This window comes from Monodon monoceros, unplaced genomic scaffold (assembly GCF_005190385.1).
Source record: "Monodon monoceros isolate NGI ecotype Baffin Bay Population unplaced genomic scaffold, NGI_Narwhal_1 Super_Scaffold_3, whole genome shotgun sequence".
Lineage (NCBI taxonomy): Eukaryota > Metazoa > Chordata > Mammalia > Artiodactyla > Monodontidae > Monodon > Monodon monoceros.
Window position 1 is genome coordinate 32,970,615 of NW_021703780.1, and position 19,714 is coordinate 32,990,328.

The 19,714-nt window shown below is 50.5% G+C and overlaps 2 protein-coding genes across 2 annotated transcripts; one reads left to right on the forward strand and one right to left on the reverse strand.

Annotated features, from left to right (window-relative positions):
- The first annotated feature begins 123 nt into the window (after positions 1-123).
- GUCA1B (guanylate cyclase activator 1B) lies at positions 124-9,943 on the forward strand. The gene is made up of 4 exons (XM_029244397.1): positions 124-422; positions 7,009-7,158; positions 8,546-8,666; positions 9,374-9,943. Exons 1-4 carry the CDS (start codon positions 216-218, stop codon positions 9,499-9,501), a joined length of 606 nt encoding a protein of 201 aa, XP_029100230.1. The 5' UTR covers positions 124-215; the 3' UTR covers positions 9,502-9,943.
- A 2,810-nt stretch (positions 9,944-12,753) lies between these two features.
- Positions 12,754-19,089, reverse strand: GUCA1A (guanylate cyclase activator 1A). Its single transcript, XM_029244493.1, has 4 exons — positions 18,675-19,089; positions 13,794-13,943; positions 13,330-13,423; positions 12,754-13,013 (listed from the first exon to the last, which is right to left on the reverse strand). Exons 1-4 carry the CDS (start codon positions 18,873-18,875, stop codon positions 12,841-12,843), a joined length of 618 nt encoding a protein of 205 aa, XP_029100326.1. The 5' UTR covers positions 18,876-19,089; the 3' UTR covers positions 12,754-12,840.
- Between the last annotated feature and the right edge of the window lie 625 nt (positions 19,090-19,714).

Consider the following 19,714-nt stretch of genomic DNA (forward strand, 5'->3'; position numbering starts at 1 on the left):
AATCTTCTAATGATCTTAGGGCGCTTAGCTGGCCTGGTCCCGCCCCCTCGCTGCCAGCCCCCTGCACTGCCCATCCTGTTCTGTTGGCTAGGAGATGATGAAGAGCCTGGCTAAGAGGAGGAAAGGGAGGAAGAGGGCCCTCGCCTAAGGAATCCATTGGCAGAAGCCCGGGAGGAAGCACAGACCCTTGCTCACTGACGTCCCCGGGAGCCAGGATGGGGCAGCAGTTCAGCGGGGAGGAGGCAGAGGAGAACGGCGTGCTGGACGTGGCGGAGCTGCAGGAGTGGTACAGGAAGTTCCTGGAGGAGTGCCCCAGCGGCACGCTCTTCTTGCACGAGTTTAAGCGCTTCTTCAAGGTCGCAGGCAACGAGGAGGCCTCCCAGTATGTAGAGGGCATGTTCCGAGCTTTCGACAAGAACGGGGTAAGGCGCCCTGAGGGGGAGGATCGATGGCTCAGGTCTCATCCCGGTGCTAAAGGAGCATCCTCAGTGGGAGCTCAGTTCCCCAGTCCTCCTGCTCTTCCTCTGCTCTTCGTTTCTCTCCATCCTCTCTCGCCTTTTCTGTCGCACTGTTTCCCCAAACTCTTCTCCCCATCATTCCTCTTTCCGTCTTCTCTTCCTCCCATCCACCTCTCCGCTCTCATGTGACTGGCCTTCCTGAGAGCTGAGGGGAAACTCTGCAGAAAGGCGCACGGCCCAGCCCTCTCTACGTGTATTTATGGACAGGGCTCCATAGCCGGAGGACCTGGTTTTTCGCACCCACCAGAGCACCCCTCGCTGTAAAGATAAGGGGCTCCAGACCTGCCCTAAATGGGCGGAGCTATCTTGGAACAGGTCGTGAGCGCCCCCTTGTTGGGGTCCTTCGAATTGAGACCGGTCAGCTCTTCCCACCCAGAAAGCTGGAGGAGGCTCCTTCCTGGACTTGGAAGTTGGACGGATTATTGCAAAAGCCCCTTTCTACTCTTCAAGCCATAAAAGATGCCATGAAATCATCCATCCACAGGGTTTCTTCCAGCCCTTGGATGGCACCAGGAGCTAAGAAGATAATATATTTTGTAAATGCGCACCTGGGAATTGAATTCAAACATTGAAATCCCTTCATTACTTAAGGCCATCCAGTCCAGCGCCTCCACAGTACTTTAAACCATTAGGTTTGCCTCAAATACCTATTTCAGTCCCCCAAATTGAGGGGGAGGTGGGTTGGACCTAGATAATTATTCTGGAGAAAGCGGTGGGTATCCCACTTCTTTGTAGGGGGAGAGCTTCACTTTCTAGAGAGAGTCACTGGGAACGCTTCTTCGGGTCCCAAACTGACCCTGGTACCGGTCAGTGCACATCTCCTCATCGCCTGTAGGGGGCGGGAGGGCGGGGTCAGCGTCATTCCCTGCAACAGAAACCTCCTTGGAGATGAACCCTATCTCGGGGCCCAGAGTGAGCTTCAGCCTTGTCAAAGCTCCTCTCCACAGGCGCCTCTGAGGCAGCAGCAGCCCTGGGAGGGAACAGGCAGAGGTTGTTATTCCAAATTCAGTGAATTGATTGACCAAGATCATATACTCAGGGGTCCTGAGTTCCAGGCAAGTGCTCCTGCCCAGAAGGCAGTTTGTTGGGTTTTTTTCAGAGAGAAAATGATTTTTCTAAGTGTTGAATGTCACAAGAGAAGTAAATAAATAGATTATATATAGCAAGAGTCACTATCATGGATTTATCAATCTTCCTCAAATTCATTTAAAATTCAGTATAATAACAATTCAAGATCTCAAAGGGATTATGAAGCCCCTGGGAATAATATGGCTGACCTCTTATACCTAATCTCCTCCTATAAATCAGCATATAATATTCATCAATTGTTTTTAAAACAACCTTTTAATTTTGGTATGATTTAAAATTTACAGAAAAATTATAATAGTGCAATTAATTCCCATGTACAATTTATCCAAATTCTCCAACTGTTTACATTTTGCCTCATTTGCTTTACCATTCTCTCCGTGTAATGTATTATGTATTTATGTATATATACATACACATAATATATACATATATGTGTATATTGTGCATATAAATATACATACATATTTTTTAGAGAAAATTATAGACATCGCAACCTTTTACCCAAGTATTCTAGTGTGTATTTTCTAAGACCAAGGGCATTCTCTTAACCTAATAAGTGATCAAATCAGGAAATTCAACAGTAATAAATTCTGTTATCTAATCGACAATCCATATTCAAGTTTGGTCAATTGTCCTGGTGATATCCATTATAACCTTTTTTTTTTTTTTTCGTTTGATCACACATTGCATTTACTTGTCCTGTCTCTTTCTTAGCCTTTAATTTGGAAACTTTAATCTCAGCTTTTCTTTATCTTATTTGACTCTGACATTTTCAAAGACTGCAGACCAGTGATTTGGGTTTGTCCCATGTTGCCTCGTGATGAGATTCAGGTTACACTTCTGGCAGAAATGCCCCAGAAGAGATGCTGTGTCCTCCTGAGTGCATCATGTCAGGGGGCACATGATGTTGGTTTGTCCCATTAGTGGAGTGGTTCACTTCGATCACTTGGATACATGGTGTTCTGCCAGGTTCCACCACTGTAAAGTGACTATTTTTCCTTTGTAATTTATAAGCATCTTATAGGGAGATACTTTGAGACTAAGTAAATTTCCTGTTGCTCATCAAGTGCTTATCCCCTGGGTTTGGCCTCAGCTGATAATTTTGTAACTCCACCGTCCCTTCTCTATTTATTACTTGGCCTCCTGCTGTAAGGAAGAGCATTCCAGGCAGGTGTTTTCAGCTCCTCTGTCAGGGACTGAGCCTTCTTTCTTTTCTTTTCCCACTTTGTGTCTCCAAACCTCCACCCGGCTCCACTTTCCACCTTGGCACAGTCTTTGTATCAGCAAGTCTTGTTTCTAGGCAGTTGGTCTGAGATTTCTGGGGCAAATAAAATCAAAAGAGCTCATAGATCTTGCTCACACATCAAAATCTGAGGTGGTGGAAACAGGGTTTTGGTGGAGCCAAGGAGGTAGGAGTACCTGGTCTCTGCTGCTGCTACGCCCCCTCCTGGTGGTAGTAGTAACACTCGTCTCTGGTGCTTGCCTGTGATACACGGGATGGAAGAAAAGGGAGGATGAAGCTCAAATGTCCTTCGGGATCCTTATGTAAGGAGTGTTGGGGGTCAGGGTTGGTTCACCAGTGCAGCCCGTTCAGGGAGAAACGACGCAGGTAATCCCACAGAGCAGATCACGTTCCTGTCACTTCTGCTCCAGCTCTTGAGTAGACAGGCATTTCCATCATCTTGGGCCCCTGTGAGTAATTGAAGCTGATGAGAGCTCGTGTGCAATTCATGAGATTAGCCCCAGCTGGAAGCTTTCCAGAGCTGGTCCGGGGGGTAGGTGTTTTTTTTTAAATTTTTTTCTATTTCTTTTTTTTTAATTTTTATTTTATTTATTTATTTTTGTCTGTGATGGGTCTTCATTGTTGCGTGCGGGCTTTCTCTAGTTGCGGCGAGCAGGCGCTACTCTTTGTTGCGGTGTGCAGGCTTCTCATTGCGGCAGCTTCTCTTGTTGCGGAGCACAGGCTTTAGGCGCGTGGGCTTCAGTAGTTGTGGCACATGGGCTCAGTAGTTGCGGCTCGTGGGCTCTAGAGCACAGGCTCAGTAGTTTGGCGCACGGGCTTGGTTGCTCCGTGGCATGTGGGATCTTCCCTGACCAGGGCTCGAACCCGTGCCCCTTGCCTTGGCAGGCGGATTCTAAACCACTGTGCCACCAGGGAAGTCCCTAGGGTGGGGGGTTTTGAAGTAAACTCGCAGGGGAGATCACTTGTCAGGAAGGGGCTGCTCTACAGTGGGCCTCAGGTAAGGCGAGGGGTCTTTGTGGAAACCGTATCATGGTGAGACAGGATGTTATGAGAACAGAAGGTTCTAGACAAAGAATGTGGGGGAATCTAGAGATCTGGAGAGTAGGGATTTGTCCGTGGTTTTTTGTTTGTTGTTCTCCCCTTGGTGCTAGACACCAGGTTCATTTTGTAGACAGTAATAGACCTTGTATGGAGTAAGACATTTCTCCCAACCTGATGAACTGGAGAAGGCATGTAGCTTGAAAGGCTCTGCCACTTGCTGGGTTGGAATTTCTTGGGCAACTTATTCAACCTCTGAGTCTCTGTTTCCTCATTCATAACATGGGGATGACAGACCTGAGGGAGATGATGTATGTAAAACAGATGATCCCTACCAGCCTTTTTTTTTTTTTTTTTTTGCGGTACGCGGGCCTCTCACTATGGTGGCCTCTCCCGTTGCGGAGCACAGGCTCCAGACGCGCAGGCTCAGCAGCCATGGCTCACGGGCCCTGCCGCTCCGCGGCATGTGGGATCCTCCCGGACCGGGGCACGAACCCGCGTCCCCTGAATCGGCAGGCGGACTCTCAACCACTGCGCCACCAGGGAAGCCCCCTACCAGCCATTTTGCACACATTTTCCTACCCAATTCTTATTTTAAAAGAAACCTAACATCTATTTTTAGTAAGCTTAATAAATAGTAATTACTAATGAAGATAGCCTTTTAAAGAACAACCAATTATCACATTGTACACCTTAATCTTACACAGAGTTCCTTAAAAGGATATTTTGCAATTATTACCTCAGTAGAGCTGGGGAAGAAAAACTGGACACAAGCCAAATAACCTTCAGTGAGCAAACAGAAAGCAAACTGGGGCCCATCCATACAATGGTGCGCCGTGCAGTAATAAGAAGGAAGGAACTGCTGATGCACAGTGACTGAGATGAATCTCCAGCGCATTGTGCTGAGTGAAAAAGAGTTACACATTATATGATTCTATTTATATACCATTCTCAAAGTGAAAATATTATTGTGATGGAGAACAGATCAGTGGTTGTCAAGTGTTACGGTTGGGGGAAAGATGTGACCCTTAAGAGGTAACACAGGAGAGTTTCTTTGTGTTGAGAGTTATTCGTATCTACACGTGATAAAATTTTGTAGAACAAGTGGGGAGGGGCAACTCGGGTAGGGGATTAAGCGGAACAAACTATTACATATGAAATAAGCTACAAGGATATACTGTACAACACAGGGAATATAGCCAATACTGTATGCTCCAATAAATGGAGCATAATCTTTAAAAATTATCAATCACTGTATTGCACACCTGGAATTTATCTAATATTGTACATCAACTGTATTTCAATTAAAAAATTCATAGAGGGGCTTCCCTGGTGGCGCAGTGGTTAAGAATTCGCCTGCCAATGCAGGGGACACAGGTTCGAGCCCTGGTCCGGGAAGATCCTACATGCCGTGGAGCAACGAAGCTTGTGCGCCACAACTACTGAGCCCGCGTGCTGCAACTATTGAAGCCGCGCACTTATAGCCCGTGCTCTGCAACAAGAGAAGCCACCGCAGTAGCCCCTGCTCACCACAACTAGAGAAAGCCCACGCGCAGCAACGAAGACCCAACGCAGCCAAAAAAAAAAAAAAAGACTACTGGTGTGGGGCGAGGAACACCTAGCAACTGCTAAGAATCTACCCTACAGAAATTACCAGAGACATAAGAAAAAATACATATGCACAAAGATGTTCATTGTGTCACATAAAACATCAAACCCATGTTCAGCAAGAGGGACTTCCCAGTATTCCTCTGAAAAAGAAGAAGAAAAGGTATGATTTAAAATAATTTTGAAGGCATGGGAAATTTTTAAATAAAAATCCAGGAACTAAAATTATAGCTACAGTCTAACCTCAATTAGGTAAATACATTGTGAGGAGTGTGGAGGACCAGAAGGAATTATATAAAGGATGTTGAATAAAACTCTTCAGGTAGGCTCATCTTATTTTCTTGGTTTTTCATTAGGCTTTTTCTGTTTCCCTCATTTGGGGCCGTGTTCTTCTGTTGCTCAAACCTTGCCTGCCCAGGCACCCCTTGAACCGGGGCTGAGTGACCTGACCCAGTGGGACAGTGGGGCTCTGGGCCAGCAATGCCATTTGTGATTACAAAGTCATGGGAATGGGCTTCCCTGGTGGTGCAGTGGTTAAGAATCCGCCTGCCAATGCAGGGGACACAGGTTCGAGCCCTGGTGCGGGAAGATCCCACGTGCCACGGAGCAACTAAGCCTGTGCACCACAACTACTGACCCTGTGCTCTAGAGCTCGCAAGCCACAACTACTGAACCCACGTGCCACAACTACTGAAGCCCGCATGCCTAAAGCCCATGCTCCGCAACAAGAGAAGCCACCACAATGAGAAGCCTGCGCACCTCAACGAAGAGCAGCCCCTGCTCGTCGCAACGAGAGAAAGCCCGCACTCAGCAATGAAGACCCAACACAGCCAAAAATAAATAAATAAAATAAATAAAAATTTAAAAAAATTTATATTAAAAAAAAAAGTCATGGGAATGACAGACACTCCTGGGAGAGATGACAATTCCAATTTTTGATTTGGAGGGCTGAGATCCTGGCCCTGAAATACGTGAGGTCCTGCTTTCTAATTTCCTGTCAAAACTATGTTAGTCTGAAATTCAGACTTAATCATTTCTTCATTGATTCATAAATATTTATGAGACTCTGGGTGGAAGTGGCATTGTGCTAAGCATGGAGGAGGGATAAAAGCAATGTAAACCCCTCTCCTTTCTCCCGGAGCATAGACTGTAGCTAGAGAATGAGACACACGAAACACTTAAGGGTAGAATAGATGGTGGGTGCTGGGAGTGTCGGAAGAGGGAGAGGGAGATCATTGTGGCTGAAGTGGTGTGAGAAGGAAGGCTTCCTGGAGGAGGGGACCCTTGAGTTGAGCCTTGAAGGACAGATAGGAGTGGGTGAGCATGGAGGCTGGGAGTAGATCCCAGGGCAGAGAATAGCACAAGCACAGATGCAGAGGCACACGGAATGCAAGGAGGAGGCAAAGCCCTGAGTTTACAGGGATGGTGGCCTAGATTAGGGCTCACACCTGCGCTCCATGGAGATAGGGCAGCGGGTGGGAGGGAGCCTCACAGCTCCCACTCCCAATGCAGGACGACACCATCGACTTCCTGGAGTATGTGGCAGCCCTGAACCTTGTGCTGAGGGGCACCCTGGAGCACAAGCTGAAGTGGACCTTCAAGATCTATGACAAGGACCGCAATGGCTTCCTTGACCGCCTGGAGCTGCTGGACATCGTGGAGGTCAGTGTCTACTCAGGGTGGGGGTGCAGGGCAGGCACCTGGGCATGTGGCCCCGCTGGGCTGTGAGTGCTGGCTGCTGAAGTGGGGGCCCCTGGGGCTGGGGGTGGGAAGGGGCATTGGAATCCTTCAGAGTGTGCTTTCCGACCACAGTGAAATTAAGCTAGAAATCAATTACAAAAAGAGAATGAGAAAATCCCCATGTGTTTGGAAATTAGGCAATCCACTTCCTAGTACTCCGTGAATCAAAACAATAATATCACACATACACACAAAGTATTGTGAACTGAATAATAATGCAAACGTAACAAAACTTGTGGAATGCAGCTAAAGCTGGACTTGCAGAAACATCGGTGGCCTTAAAATGTATATACTAGAAAATAAGAGAGGTTGAAAATTCAATGATCCAAGAAGTCATCTCAAGAAATTAGAAAAAAGAGTAAATTAAGGCCAAAGAAAGCAGAAGGAAAGAACTAATAAAAAGCAGAAATTAATGAAACAGAACACAAATGCATAAGGAAAGTCAACAAAAGCAAAAGTTGGTTTTTTGAAAAGACTAACAAAGCTGATTGACTGCTAGCAAGAACAAGCAAGGGGTAAAAAAAAGTACTACAGCTCAGACTTTGCACGAAACCTGCATTAGCCTATTACTCCCCAGAACTGCACTCCGAGGAGGGGATTGTTGGTCCATTTTACAGATAAGGAAATCGGCCCGTGGAGGTTGTGTGGTTTGCCCAAGTTCATCCACCAGGAGGTGCTGGGCTGCCTGTAACCCCTGAGCCTCCCAGCACCGTTAGTGGGGCCTGCTTTGTGCCAGGCGCTGCACTGGGCAGGGGGGACCCAGAAGGCACACCTCTGTCCTCAGAGCCCCAACCAAGGACTAAGGATAACCCTCACATTTGTCTGTCTCTTCCCCGTTTCACTTCCAAACGTTGCCTCATTGCCAGAAACAGGGCAAGGGAGACACCTGTGCTTTTCCCTCTCCCGTCATCCTATTTCACACACATACACACACATCTATAAATATACTAAAATCTCTTTTCCTCTCTGAATCTCCATTTTTTCCTCTGTAGTGTGGAGTTTAGACCATCACTGTGCCGTCCACATCCCTCCTTAAAGGTTTTGGGTGTCAGCTCTGACACTCACAGTGGAAATGCCAAAGGCGTGGGGCAGAGGCGGTGTGTGAAGCCGGGAACTCCTCGGTTGGAATTAGGCCAATGGGACCCTGAGGGAACAATGGGACCCACGGGTCACTTTTAATTTGGTCCCGTGGTCCTCAGATGCACAGACTGGGGGGCAGCGCTGGGGACAAGCTGCCAAGGTATGTGGGTCCTGGGGAGAGGGCAGGGTGTGCAGGGTCTTGTGGATACCGCCGGGTTCTCTCCCACAGTCCATCTACAAGCTGAAGAAAGCCTGCAGGGTGGAGATGGAGGCTGAGTGGCAAGGCAAGCTGCTCACACCTGAGGAGGTCGTGGACAGGATCTTCCTTCTGGTGGATGAGAACGGAGATGGTAATGGGCAGAGAGGATGGTGGGGCGAGTGGCGGGCACGGCACCCATCCTGGATCACCCCACTTTCTATCCATGTGACCTTAGGCGAGGCCCTTCACCTCCTGACAGTGAGATGGGTGTAGAGGGGAATACCTAAACTAACAAGGGTGTCACTAGCATGTGAGGTTTGTAAGAGTGATTAAAACTCCTGTGGGAGTTGCTGATGGAGGCCAGGCAAGCGCAGTGGAAGAAGAGAAGCTTTGGAGTCGGGCAGACCAGGGAGCTACATTTACCCTCTCAGCCTGGTCTCAGTTTCCTCACCTGGAAAATGGGGCTAAGAACGGTTGAAAGGAAAAAATGGGGTCATGTACTTAAGAGCCAGCTACTTGGGCTCTCCTCGCCGTAGCTCAGAGCCCCAGCCCCAGGCTGCACAGGGAGGCGGCTGGCTGGGAACACACCCAGAAGAGCCCTCAAGAGCATTCTGAGGGTACCGCGGGCAGAAGTAAAACTTAAACTCACTTGCAAATAAAGTCCCTTAAAGAAACCCTTGAAGGTTCCAGGTGACTCCTGGAGAATCAGGGAATCGACAAGGCCCAAGCTTAGGCCCTGAGGCTGCAGGCTTATCTGTGTACAAGGTGTAGGCGCACCCAAGCAGAGAAGGCCTCAACTCTCACCCCCACCCCACTTCTTCCATCCCCCTGTGACCGTCTCTCCTACCCCTCGTGCAGGCCAGCTGTCCCTGAGTGAGTTCATTGAAGGCGCCCGTCGTGACAGGTGGGTGATGAAGATGCTGCAGATGGACGTCAATCCCGGTAGCTGGATCTCTCAGCAAAGGCGGAGAAGTGCCATGTTCTGAGGGCTCTGGGGTCCTGGGAGCCCTCCAAGACTCCAGGCTCACCAGGTTTCCAGAGCAGTGGGAGGGTCCCTGGCTCAGCCTGCTTCTGCCCACTCTTATCCTGGCTTGGACTTCCCGGCATCCCCTGTGCAGGGGGTGGGGCTGAGTGGGGAGGGGAGGGGCCGTTGGTCTCAAGTGGCCAACAGGACCCGGTCCATTGGGAGGATTCACAGGGTGGTGAAGGGAACAGGCTTCCTCTCCCCCTTCAGCTGCTCCTGGGAAAGCTAGGCCTTGGCTAGGTGGTTGTGGGGTTTCCACAAATTCCTACATGGTTCATAGCTGGAAGCAGGGAAAACTGAGGGGTAGGGGTTCCATAGATGAAATTAGCAATGAGAATGCCCACCCAGTGTGAAACTGACTAGTAGAAGGGTGGGGCTGGCAGGTGTTGTTGACTCTGAAGAAAAGGTAGAAGGGATGGATAATAATCGGGGAGAAGGGATGGATAATAATTACATCACCCCAGGATCCTGAGGAATGTTCATGGGAGGACTCTTGCCTCTTACTCTCCAAGTTGTCCTTGCCAAGGGTGTCAGGAGGGAAACTTGCAACAAGTAAGGCCGTGGTCTTCCTGCCCTTGGAGGGGGTCAGCTGTGCTTAAAGGGGCTGTTTCAGCTCTGCCCTGGTGCTGCTCCCCCAGCCCCTGCTGCCAACCCCTCCCAACCCTCCTCTCCCCCTCCCTACCCCTCATCCCTCACACTCACCTCTCCAACCCCCGCCCCCAGAATGGACCCTCCACAATTCCCCATCACAGGCCCACAAGCCAAATGTGTCTCCTTAAAGGATGGAGAAAACTTTACTCTGTCTCTGGAGAGAACTGGGGCCTGCCAACCTGGGTTCTAGGCCAGGCTTTGCCTCCAACTGCTGTGTGACCCAAGACGGCCATTTCTTTTCCCTAACCTTGGTGTCTCATCTGCACGGTGAGCAGGTTGGGCTAGACAAGCAGTTTTCAGATTATTATTTTTTTAGATGTGGAATTCTTTTGGCCGCACTGCACAGCTTGTAGGATCTTAGTTCCCCGACCGGGGATTGAACCCAGGCCCTCGGCACTGAGAGCGTGGAGTCCTAACAACTGGACTGTGAGGGAATTCTCTAGACGTGGAATTACTTTTGTTATACAAACTCTATGTGCAACCCCAGTACATAAACTAGATTAAAAGGCAGTCACTCTGGGGCTTCCCTGGTGGCGCAGTGGTTAAGAATCCGCCTGCCAATGCGGGGGACACGGGTTCGAGCCCTGGTCCAGGAAGATCCCACATGCCGTGGAGCAATTAAACCCGTGCACCACAACTACTGAGCCTGCGCTCTAGAGCTCACGAGCCACAACTACTGAAGCCCACGCGCCTAGAGCCTGTGCTCTGCAACAAGAGAAGCCACCGCAATGAGAAGCCAGCACACCACAACGAAGAGTAGTCCTCGCTTGCCGTAACGAGAGAAAGCCCGCGCGCAGCAACGAGAGAAAACCCGCACGCAGCAACGAAGATCCAACGCAGCCGTAAATAAATAAATTATTTATTTATTTATTTAAAAAAGAATCCGCCTGCCAATGCAGGGGACATGGGTTCAAGCCTTGGTCCGGCAAGATCCCACATGCCACGGGGCAACTAAGCCCGTGCGCCACAACTACTGAGCAGCGAAGAGTAGCCTCCTCTCGCTACAACTAGAGAAAGCCCGCATGCAGCAACGAAGACCCAACGCAGCCAAAAATAAATAAATAAAAGGCAGTCACTCTGGTTGCATGGGGTGCCGAGGAACTCAGAAAAGGAACTCATGTGACTAGATGTTTCTGTGTTGTATGAAGAATAAAACTAACTTGTAGAGCCTGTGATTTCATGGGCATTATATTCACATAAAGTTTCCTTTAGAAACAAATGTAAGGTAAAAAAAATAGTTGATTAAAAAATAATAGTAATCCAGCTGGGGCACAGATATGCCCCAAATCATGAAGATGGTATGTGAATGAGGTTGGGGATATGTCCCAGTTCTATCCAAATACCCTCCCAGCTTTGACCTCCAGGATTTCCCAAGAGGCAGCCACCAAGAGAAGCAGCAGAAATGTCAACTCCCTTTTTTTCCAGGTTGCCCCAGGCATTGAGCTCCACCTTCCCTCCATGTCTGTGCTCAGGCTGGCGGCCCCCGGCTGACTTCCCAGTCTGAAGTGGTTCACGTGATGGACAGGACGGTGTGAGCGAAACACATCCTCTCCTCCCCGCCCAGGGGGCTCTCTGCAAGCTGGGGATTTACCCCCCTTTCCGCTTGTTTGCTCCTTCCCACCCCTGGATTTTTTTTACTCCCTGAACTTCCCCCACACCCCACTGAAGCGAAGACTCAAAGTTCAGAAGGAAAGAGCATCTTTGAAAGAATGGTCATAACTGCTCCAGCCTATGTCTCTCCCCAGGTTCTTGGACAGGTGTTCCTAAAGTTGGGGTGTGCAAAGAATGGGGATAGAGCCCATCTATAACAGACTGTTCCACTTCCCAACTGGCTGTCAGGTATCACTGCAGCAAGAGGGATTTAGGCTAGATCAGGGATGGTCAGGACACTTGCCATAAACAATTGAGTCATAATCCTGTGGGGAACCATGTGGCACCATGTGCCACCAAGGGGCCAGCAGGGGAAGAACGAGGGTGTTGTGCAGTCACTTCTGAATAAATATGGATTTCCTCTGGATAAAGGAGCACTGTCTATAGTATCATATTTTATTATAATGATGCTTGGCCTGTGAGTTCTTTGAAGATGAGAACTGTCGTCTTCTTTGCACGTCTAACATCTAGCATTAATACAAAGTAGGTGTTCGATAAACGCTTGTTGAAGGGAGGAACGAATCAACACAGACCACACAAGTACACTCTGGGATGCTGGGGGCAGGATGGGTGTGTGATACAGCACCCAGATGGAGGCCGCAGCCACCAGATCTGTGTGATCCCATTAGAGTCCCGGGAAAGCCCACCTCTGCAACAAAGCTTCTCTGTCCAGAAGAGCGTGGAACTGGAGAAGCTCAGTGGAAGAGCTGGTAAAAGCTGGGAGAGGGGCCAGAAGGGGCTGGGGAGGAGCCTGAGGAATGCTGAAGGCTTCCCCCAGCAGGGAGCGGTCACCACCAGCTGAGTCGCACAGAGGGTTCAGGAACCCTCCTTCCCTGTCCCCTGCTCTGAATCCCCACCCCTGCCCCTCTGCTGCCACCATGTGCCCCAAGCAGGTGAGCTGAGCCTCTGAGTTCAGAAGACTCCATCTAGTATTAAAACAACGAGACACCAGGCACCACCACACACCCATCCCCAATACAGAAACAGCAGGGCGGTGGGCTCAGCCAGCTGCTTCCGCTGCCTCACTTTCCCTGCCACCAGCTCCCTCCTCATCCTGCTCTCCATTCTGGAGCCTGCGCACAATGCGGGTAAGGTCCAGGCTTCGGGTTAGCGTGTCCAAGAGCATCTTGTCCTTCTGGACGCCCTCCATGAACTCCTCCAGGGAGAGTTCCCCTGGGGTAGAGAGAAAGGGCATCATGGGCAGGAGGCGTTCACATCTGCTCTCCGGGGCCCAGAGCTGCAGTCTTGTAAGGGGGACAGAACCAAGGCTGGAGGAAGTGGCTGTGAATGGGGCTGGCCAAGGAGCCAGAGGCCAAAGTCTGGTGCAGACATCCCCAAAAGCCAGCTCTGTGGCCGGGGCGGAGGCAGGCAGAGGAGGTGGCCAGCAGCGGCCCTTTTGTGCCTCCGTCTCCCCTTCTGCCCTCTCCCCTGGGGACCCTGGTGACACCCCCAGTGACCCCTCCCCTGGGGACCCCCAGCGCGGCCTCACCATCCCCATTGACATCAATCTTGGAGAACACTGTATCGGTGAACTCCTCTGCGGTCATGGTCGAGTCGCTGCAGGGGTTAATGGTTCGGATGGCCTGGGAGGGAAGAAGAAGTGAGAGGCCCCGTCCTAATTAGTCTCAGCGGTAGGAGACGGGCAGAGCGAGCACATCAGGCTCCCAACAGCGTGTGTGTGTGTGTGTAAGGTGAGTACAGATCAAGGTGCCTGAGGCCTCAGGCAGAGCTGGGACTGTGCTTCGACATATCTTGGTACAGATGAGGAAACTGAAGCCCAGAGAGCAGAGGAAACCTGGCCCGGGTCACGCAGCTGGTGAAGGCCGAGCCACCCGGGGGAAGTCAGTCCCAATCCTGTCCCCTTCCTAGCACGCTGTTCCGCCATCTTGAGACCCAGCCCCAGGCTCTCAGCTCTGGCTCCGCCCCTGCCCGGCCCTCTGCACCTGGAGTTACCCGGATGATGGTGAGAAGCTCGTCGCGGTCGATGCATCCGTTGCCGTCCACGTCGTAGAGCTTGAAGTACCAGCGCAGCTTCTGTTCCACCTTCCCCTTGAGGACAAGACTCAGCGCCGCCACGTACTCCATGAAGTCGATGTAGCCGTCCTGTGTGAGGGGCACGGCCGCCTGAGCCCCCTCTGCCTGGGCCCCGCCCTCGGAGCACCCGGGGCCCCAGGATACGCTGAGCCCAGGCCCGGACCCGCGCCCCGCCCCCTTGGCGCCCACCGGGTTACGCCCTCCTGGACGCCAGTTATAGCTCACCCTACCTGCCGCAGGATGGTTTATCAAATTTGATAAACCAGTCCCCCCTAGAGTATGAATGGCTTATGCTATCCCTTCACAGGTATTTTGGTTCCAGACGTCACTGGCTGCTTCCCTGTGATCCTCAAACTTCAGCCTTCCAGTTTGGGGGGTAGGGTGTAAGAGTGTGTAGGTGGGAGGAGAGACAAGGACTCCCCAGGGATGGGGGCGTGGTTTGGATGAGCTGTAACTAACCGAGATAAGGGGTACAGGTAGATGGGGAGGCACCGAGCGCCTTTCTCATTCTTCCCTTTATTCTTTGAAACTTACCAAGCACCTACTACGTGCTGTGATAGGCTGAGGATTCAGAACTCCGAAAGATAGAACCCTGTCCCGACGGGAGCGCAATGTTGAGGACGCAGGTTTGAATCCTGGCCTCACCCTCTCAGATATGTGGGATCTGGGACAAAGGATTCTATATGTCTCTGGCCCTCGATTTCCTCACCTGTGATAGTTATAACAGCTGCCACCTGCATGGGGTTGTTGTGGGCTTAAATGAGCGCATGTGTGTAAGGCACTCAACACTGCCTGGCACATAGTAATCACTCAGTAAACGTTAGCTATTGTTATTACCACTATACCATTACTGTTATTATTATTACTATTATTATTATCAAGAGATCATTGTGCCATCATGATGTATATTCAGTGACAGCACATCTGGACAGGACATTATGGACTCACAGAATAGGGGAGCACCCAGGCAAGGGCAGCAGGGAGGCTTCCTGGGGGAGGCGCTGCCCTCATTGAGTCTTGGAGGGATTGGCCAAGGGGGAAGGTGGTGGAAGACATTCCTGCGGGATATTTCCCCAGGACCCTCCACATGTTCAGCAGCTGACCCTCTGCCTGGCCCTGCCAGCCCTACCAATAGGGTCAGAGAAGCAGGGAGCACAGGCCTGCTTCTGCCCACCTCCCCCAAGCCAAGTGAAGCTGGGAGAGGGAAGCCTTGTCATGCAGAGAGGCTGAGTACTGTAAGGAAAGGAGCACTGGACTCAGAGCACATGACTTGGAGTCCAGTCCCTGTTCCTCCACTTACTCACAACCATGACTCTGGAACCAGGAAGTTACTGAGAGGCAGATTTGGGATCGGTATCAAGAACTCTTAGGCAGGGTTGCCCGTGGTGGAATGAGCCTCGTGCAGTAATGACCTCCCTGTCACTGAAAGTGTGCAAGCAGAGGCTGGGGTAATGTTATTAGGGATGTGGCAGAGGTTGGGTATGAAGGCCTCTGAGATCTCCCGATTGTGTGCTGCCCTTTGGCCTTAGGTGAGACCTTAACCACCTGAGCCCCGTGGTAGGCATCACACTCATAGTGAACATCTGCGTAGTGCTTCCCCGTGTTTAAGGGCTTTCCCTTATGCCTTAGCTCAATCAGTCCTTGCCCAACCCTCCTTTCAGGATCGTTGTCAGGATGGAGCCAGGCGCCCCTGCAGCTACGCTCAGAGAAGCAAGAAGACTGCTATCGAAGTTTCCTCTGGGCAAGGGGACACAGGGTGAGGGTACTTTTGCTTTTCATTTTTTATCTTTCTATATTGTTGGAAACTTTTACAATGAGCTGTAGGTTTTTGGTAGTTAAAATCGTTTTTAATTTTGGAATTTTTTGTAATTTAAAAAAAACATGGCTAAAAAGGGGCAATGGAAAGGTATGTGCACTGGTGCCAGAAAGACCTAAACCATGTCTTAGGAGAGGTGTGACCTTGGACAAGTCCCGTAGCCTCTGCAAGTCTCATTTCCTCAGCTCTGAGATGGGAATGACAGTATGCGCTTTTCAAGATTGTGGTCTGGGTTAGATTCAGTAATAAGACTACAGCGATACTTTTTCTTCATGCTTCATATGATGTTTTACTCACTTTACTTCTTTAATCTCGCAACCACCCCTGGGTATTTTTGTCCGCATTTTCAGATGAAAAGCTAAAGTTGAAAGAGGTTAGGCCACACACTAGTGAATGACAAAGCCTTTCCTAGAAACTGAAGTCTCCTAAATGCCACCCAGCGCTCAGATGCAGGTATGGAAGATTTACATTGATTTGTCTGCACCTGTGTGATTGCCGGGTACAGCCAAGCCCAGGCAAAACTTTGAAGCAAACGAAGCATATGGCGGTTACCCAGGTCACACTCCCCACTCGTAGCTATACCCCCAAACCCTGCGCACCCAGTGCAGTACCCTAGGATACGGCTCTCTTCTAATTCAGGGGCTGGCAAACTTTTTCTATAAAGGGCCGAATAGCACATATTTCAGTTTTGACTGTCAGTAAAATAATGGGTGTGGTGTGTTATAATAAAAATTCATTTACAAAAATAGACCCATGGGCTATTGTTTGCACTGCCCTGTTTAACTTCTCTCTGTCTCAAAACTTCCCAGTGCTGTGTCCCATCTCGTAACTAACCTGCCCTACTGCTTTATGCTGGCGACAGTGGTTGGAAGCAATGTTGCCTGAAGTGTGATTTATCCCATTGCTGTGTACAAGGCACTTTAGATGTTACAAAGATGCTCTTCAGTTTAACAATTAGCAGGTATGTATTTAAATTAGTGTATGTTATATAATATATAACTATTTCATAAAATTCATAATTTCTCATATAGTCATTCACTCAAATAAAAGTATTGATTGAGCACCTACTGTGTTCCAGGCACTGTTCTAGGTGCAAAGCCTACAGCAATGAACAGGAAAGGCAGAAATCCCTGCCTTCATGGAGCTCACATTCCAGCCGGAGAAATTGACAATAAACATAGCAACTAAATGTTATTCAGTATCATGTATTAGAAGATGAGACATGCTCTGGGGGAAAAGGGGAGGACTAGGAAATGCCACGGTGGGGGCTAGTCCTAGTTAAATGAGGTTGAAACCAGGACATCAGGGCAGGTGTCAGTGGGAAGGAGACATTTGAACAAGTCTTGCAGCCGGGGAAGGTGTGAGCCAAGCAGAATTCTGGAGGAAGAGAGTCCCAGGCAGCACCCAGGCCCGAAGGTGGGGATGTGTGTGGAATTGAGGAGGTCAGGTTTGGGACAGTATAGGTGGTGCTTACATGTGACAAGAGATGGCATATGAATGACTCAGGTTAGGCAAATACAGGGTTGATGGGTTGCCCCTCCCTGGTATCATACATGTAATCTTAGGGGGTCCTTCTGAAGGTTTCCTTAACAGACAAGAAGCTGAGCTATTTCAGTGCATTTGGGTACAAGGTGTTGAGGCTCAACCGTGGACTCTGCCCCCTCCTTTTCGGGAAAGATCACTTCTTCTGGAGCATCTTGGGGGACCAGCCTGATGATGCCATCCCTCTGGGTCTCCATACCTTGGGCTCCAGTACTCTGACCCTGCATCCCTTTCAGGAAAGCCCTTGGGCACCATGGTGCTGCCCTTGAGGCTGGGACTCAAAGCCCATAATCTGCTTTGGCCCCTTGATCCTAAACATTAGTGAGTTTTAAATAGCCTCTGAACCCCGGCTTTCCCTAGGAGCCCTGCCTACAATGATGTTTGGACCCTATGGGCAGTGAGTAGAGCCGGGAAAGCTCTGGGCGACCTCTCCCTGGTGTGCAGTTGGACATATGGCAGCATCACATCCTCACCTTCAAGGGAACACCAGCCGGGGTGGGGACCAGCAGGGGTGGGGAGATGGGTGTGTAGATTTACGTTCTTCTACCACTACATCTTGACTGAATTGCTCCAGATAAATAGAAGATTTGCTATGAAACACCAAGGAACACCTTAACTAATGCTCCCGACCTCCATGACAGATACCGATGAATAAGCTGAGGCGGAGAGGGGGGAAAATGGGCTCCAGGCCACCCAGCTGATGAAAACTGGGGGCCCAAACTCACAGTGCCCCTCTATCTCATCAGGAAGTCCTTACCCAATGCACCCAGGTGATTCCTTGGGGAGACATATAATTTGACAGCTGCGCAGACCTTTAATCCCTCTTAGGATGAACTGAGGTCACCAGGTGTTTGGGAGTTGGAGTAGCCTGGGTTCCCCAGTGACCAGGCAACCCTGACTGTCCCCAGTTCTAGTGTCCACAGGCCATCATGGGATGGGTGACCCAAGTAACATGGGCCTGCCCATCCCAGACCAGCCGGGCTGAAGCTCATCACCCTGCTCTCTGCTCTCCACCCTTCCTCCTCCTGCATCCCGTGAGCATCTAATGGCCTGTGCAGAAGCACCACGTACAGTGCCAAGCACTTAGTAGGTGCTCAATGACTGTCTTGTAAGTGTTCATATTTGTTCTGGAATAAACTGTGCATGTGGAAGAGGCAGAGGAAGCCAATAGGTTTGGCCTCTGGGCGCACTGATCGGGGGCCTCTGTCTTCCGCTGGGGAGCGAGGGCAGGGACGATGGCTGATTCCTTTCTGAACCCCTAGTGCCTGAGGCACAGTAGGCGCTCAATGAACGTTAGAAAACTGGAATCCCTGATGGCGACACTCGACCTCCCAGATAAATGAAGTCACTCCTCCAGCCATTCTCACACCTTCTTCTCCCCACCCCCATGCTGGCTGGGGGGGGGCGTCCCTCCAGCACTCCCCACCCAGACCCCTGCTCACTTTGTTGAAGTCAAAGGTCTCAAACATCTGCTCCACGTACTGGCTGGCCCACGGGCTCAGGTTCTTGAGGCCGAAGAACTGGCGGAACTCGTAGAAGGTGAGCTGGCCGGAGGGGCACTCGGTCATGAACTTCTTGTACCACTGGTGGCACTCGGTGCTGCTCAGCTCCTCCACCGACTTACCGTCTATAATGTTCCCCATCGCCCAGGCCCACGGGAGGCTGACGCCCCCGACGGACTGGTTCTTTTTTCCCTGCTGCTCCTCGCACCCGGGCCTCGCACCTGGGCTTCCTAACACCGGGCCCTCCTCTCCCACAGGCCTGAGTCCCGCAGATCTGAGCGAGGGAGGGCCTGGTGAATCAAAAAGTGCAGGGAAATGATAGGAGGAAACGAGCAGAAGGGAGAAGGTAATGGGGGCTGTGCAAACCTACACCCAAATCCAGGGGCTGCCGGAGAACTCGCGTTAAAAGTCCCCACTAAATCCTGGCAGCCAATGGAGACCTACTCCCTGGGAAGAGGAGTGAAAATAGAACAAAGCTTAGAGGAGCAGAGGCCCAGGATTACAGCCCTGAGCTGGAGGTGAGAGGATTTTCTTAGCCAGTATGCAATCTCCTTATCCCTTCTTACCAGGACAGAGTGGGTGGCCAGCCAGCAGCTGTGCTGATCCTGTCACTTCCTCTGCCTTCTCCTCCTATTTTGAATGGGTCCTCAATGTTTCTGGTTCCTGCCCTCAGACACGGCATTGAGGTACCTATGAGAAAGAGCTGGCTTTTCTTCCAGAGCTGGGCCAAATTCGGGCGCTTGGTAGGGCTGCTGTGTATAGTTATCCAGGCTGTGCACTGCTTGGCTGTCACAACCGAGGGGTTCAAGTCACACCACGGATGGCTAACATATGAGAGTGTCTGGGTGATGCAGAGTTTGTGGGCTTCCAAGACGAGTCCTAAGTAGCCAAAGGGAACCCCCTCCTACATAAAACTGCACAAATACCCATAGCCACACACACACACACACACACACACACACACACACACACACACACAC

Coding starts and splice junctions, on each gene's coding strand:
- GUCA1A (XM_029244493.1), bottom strand. CDS start 18,875: ATGGGGAACATTATAGACGGTAAGTCGGTGGAGGAGCTGAGCAGCACC. Junction 13,944..18,674: donor AGACCTTTGACTTCAACAAA/GTGAGCAGGGGT, acceptor CCCCTCACACAG/GACGGCTACATCGACTTCAT. Junction 13,424..13,793: donor AGCTTCTCACCATCATCCGG/GTAACTCCAGGT, acceptor CTTCCCTCCCAG/GCCATCCGAACCATTAACCC.
- GUCA1B (XM_029244397.1), top strand. CDS start 216: ATGGGGCAGCAGTTCAGCGGGGAGGAGGCAGAGGAGAACGGCGTGCTG. Junction 423..7,008: donor GAGCTTTCGACAAGAACGGG/GTAAGGCGCCCT, acceptor CTCCCAATGCAG/GACGACACCATCGACTTCCT. Junction 8,667..9,373: donor GGTGGATGAGAACGGAGATG/GTAATGGGCAGA, acceptor CCCCTCGTGCAG/GCCAGCTGTCCCTGAGTGAG.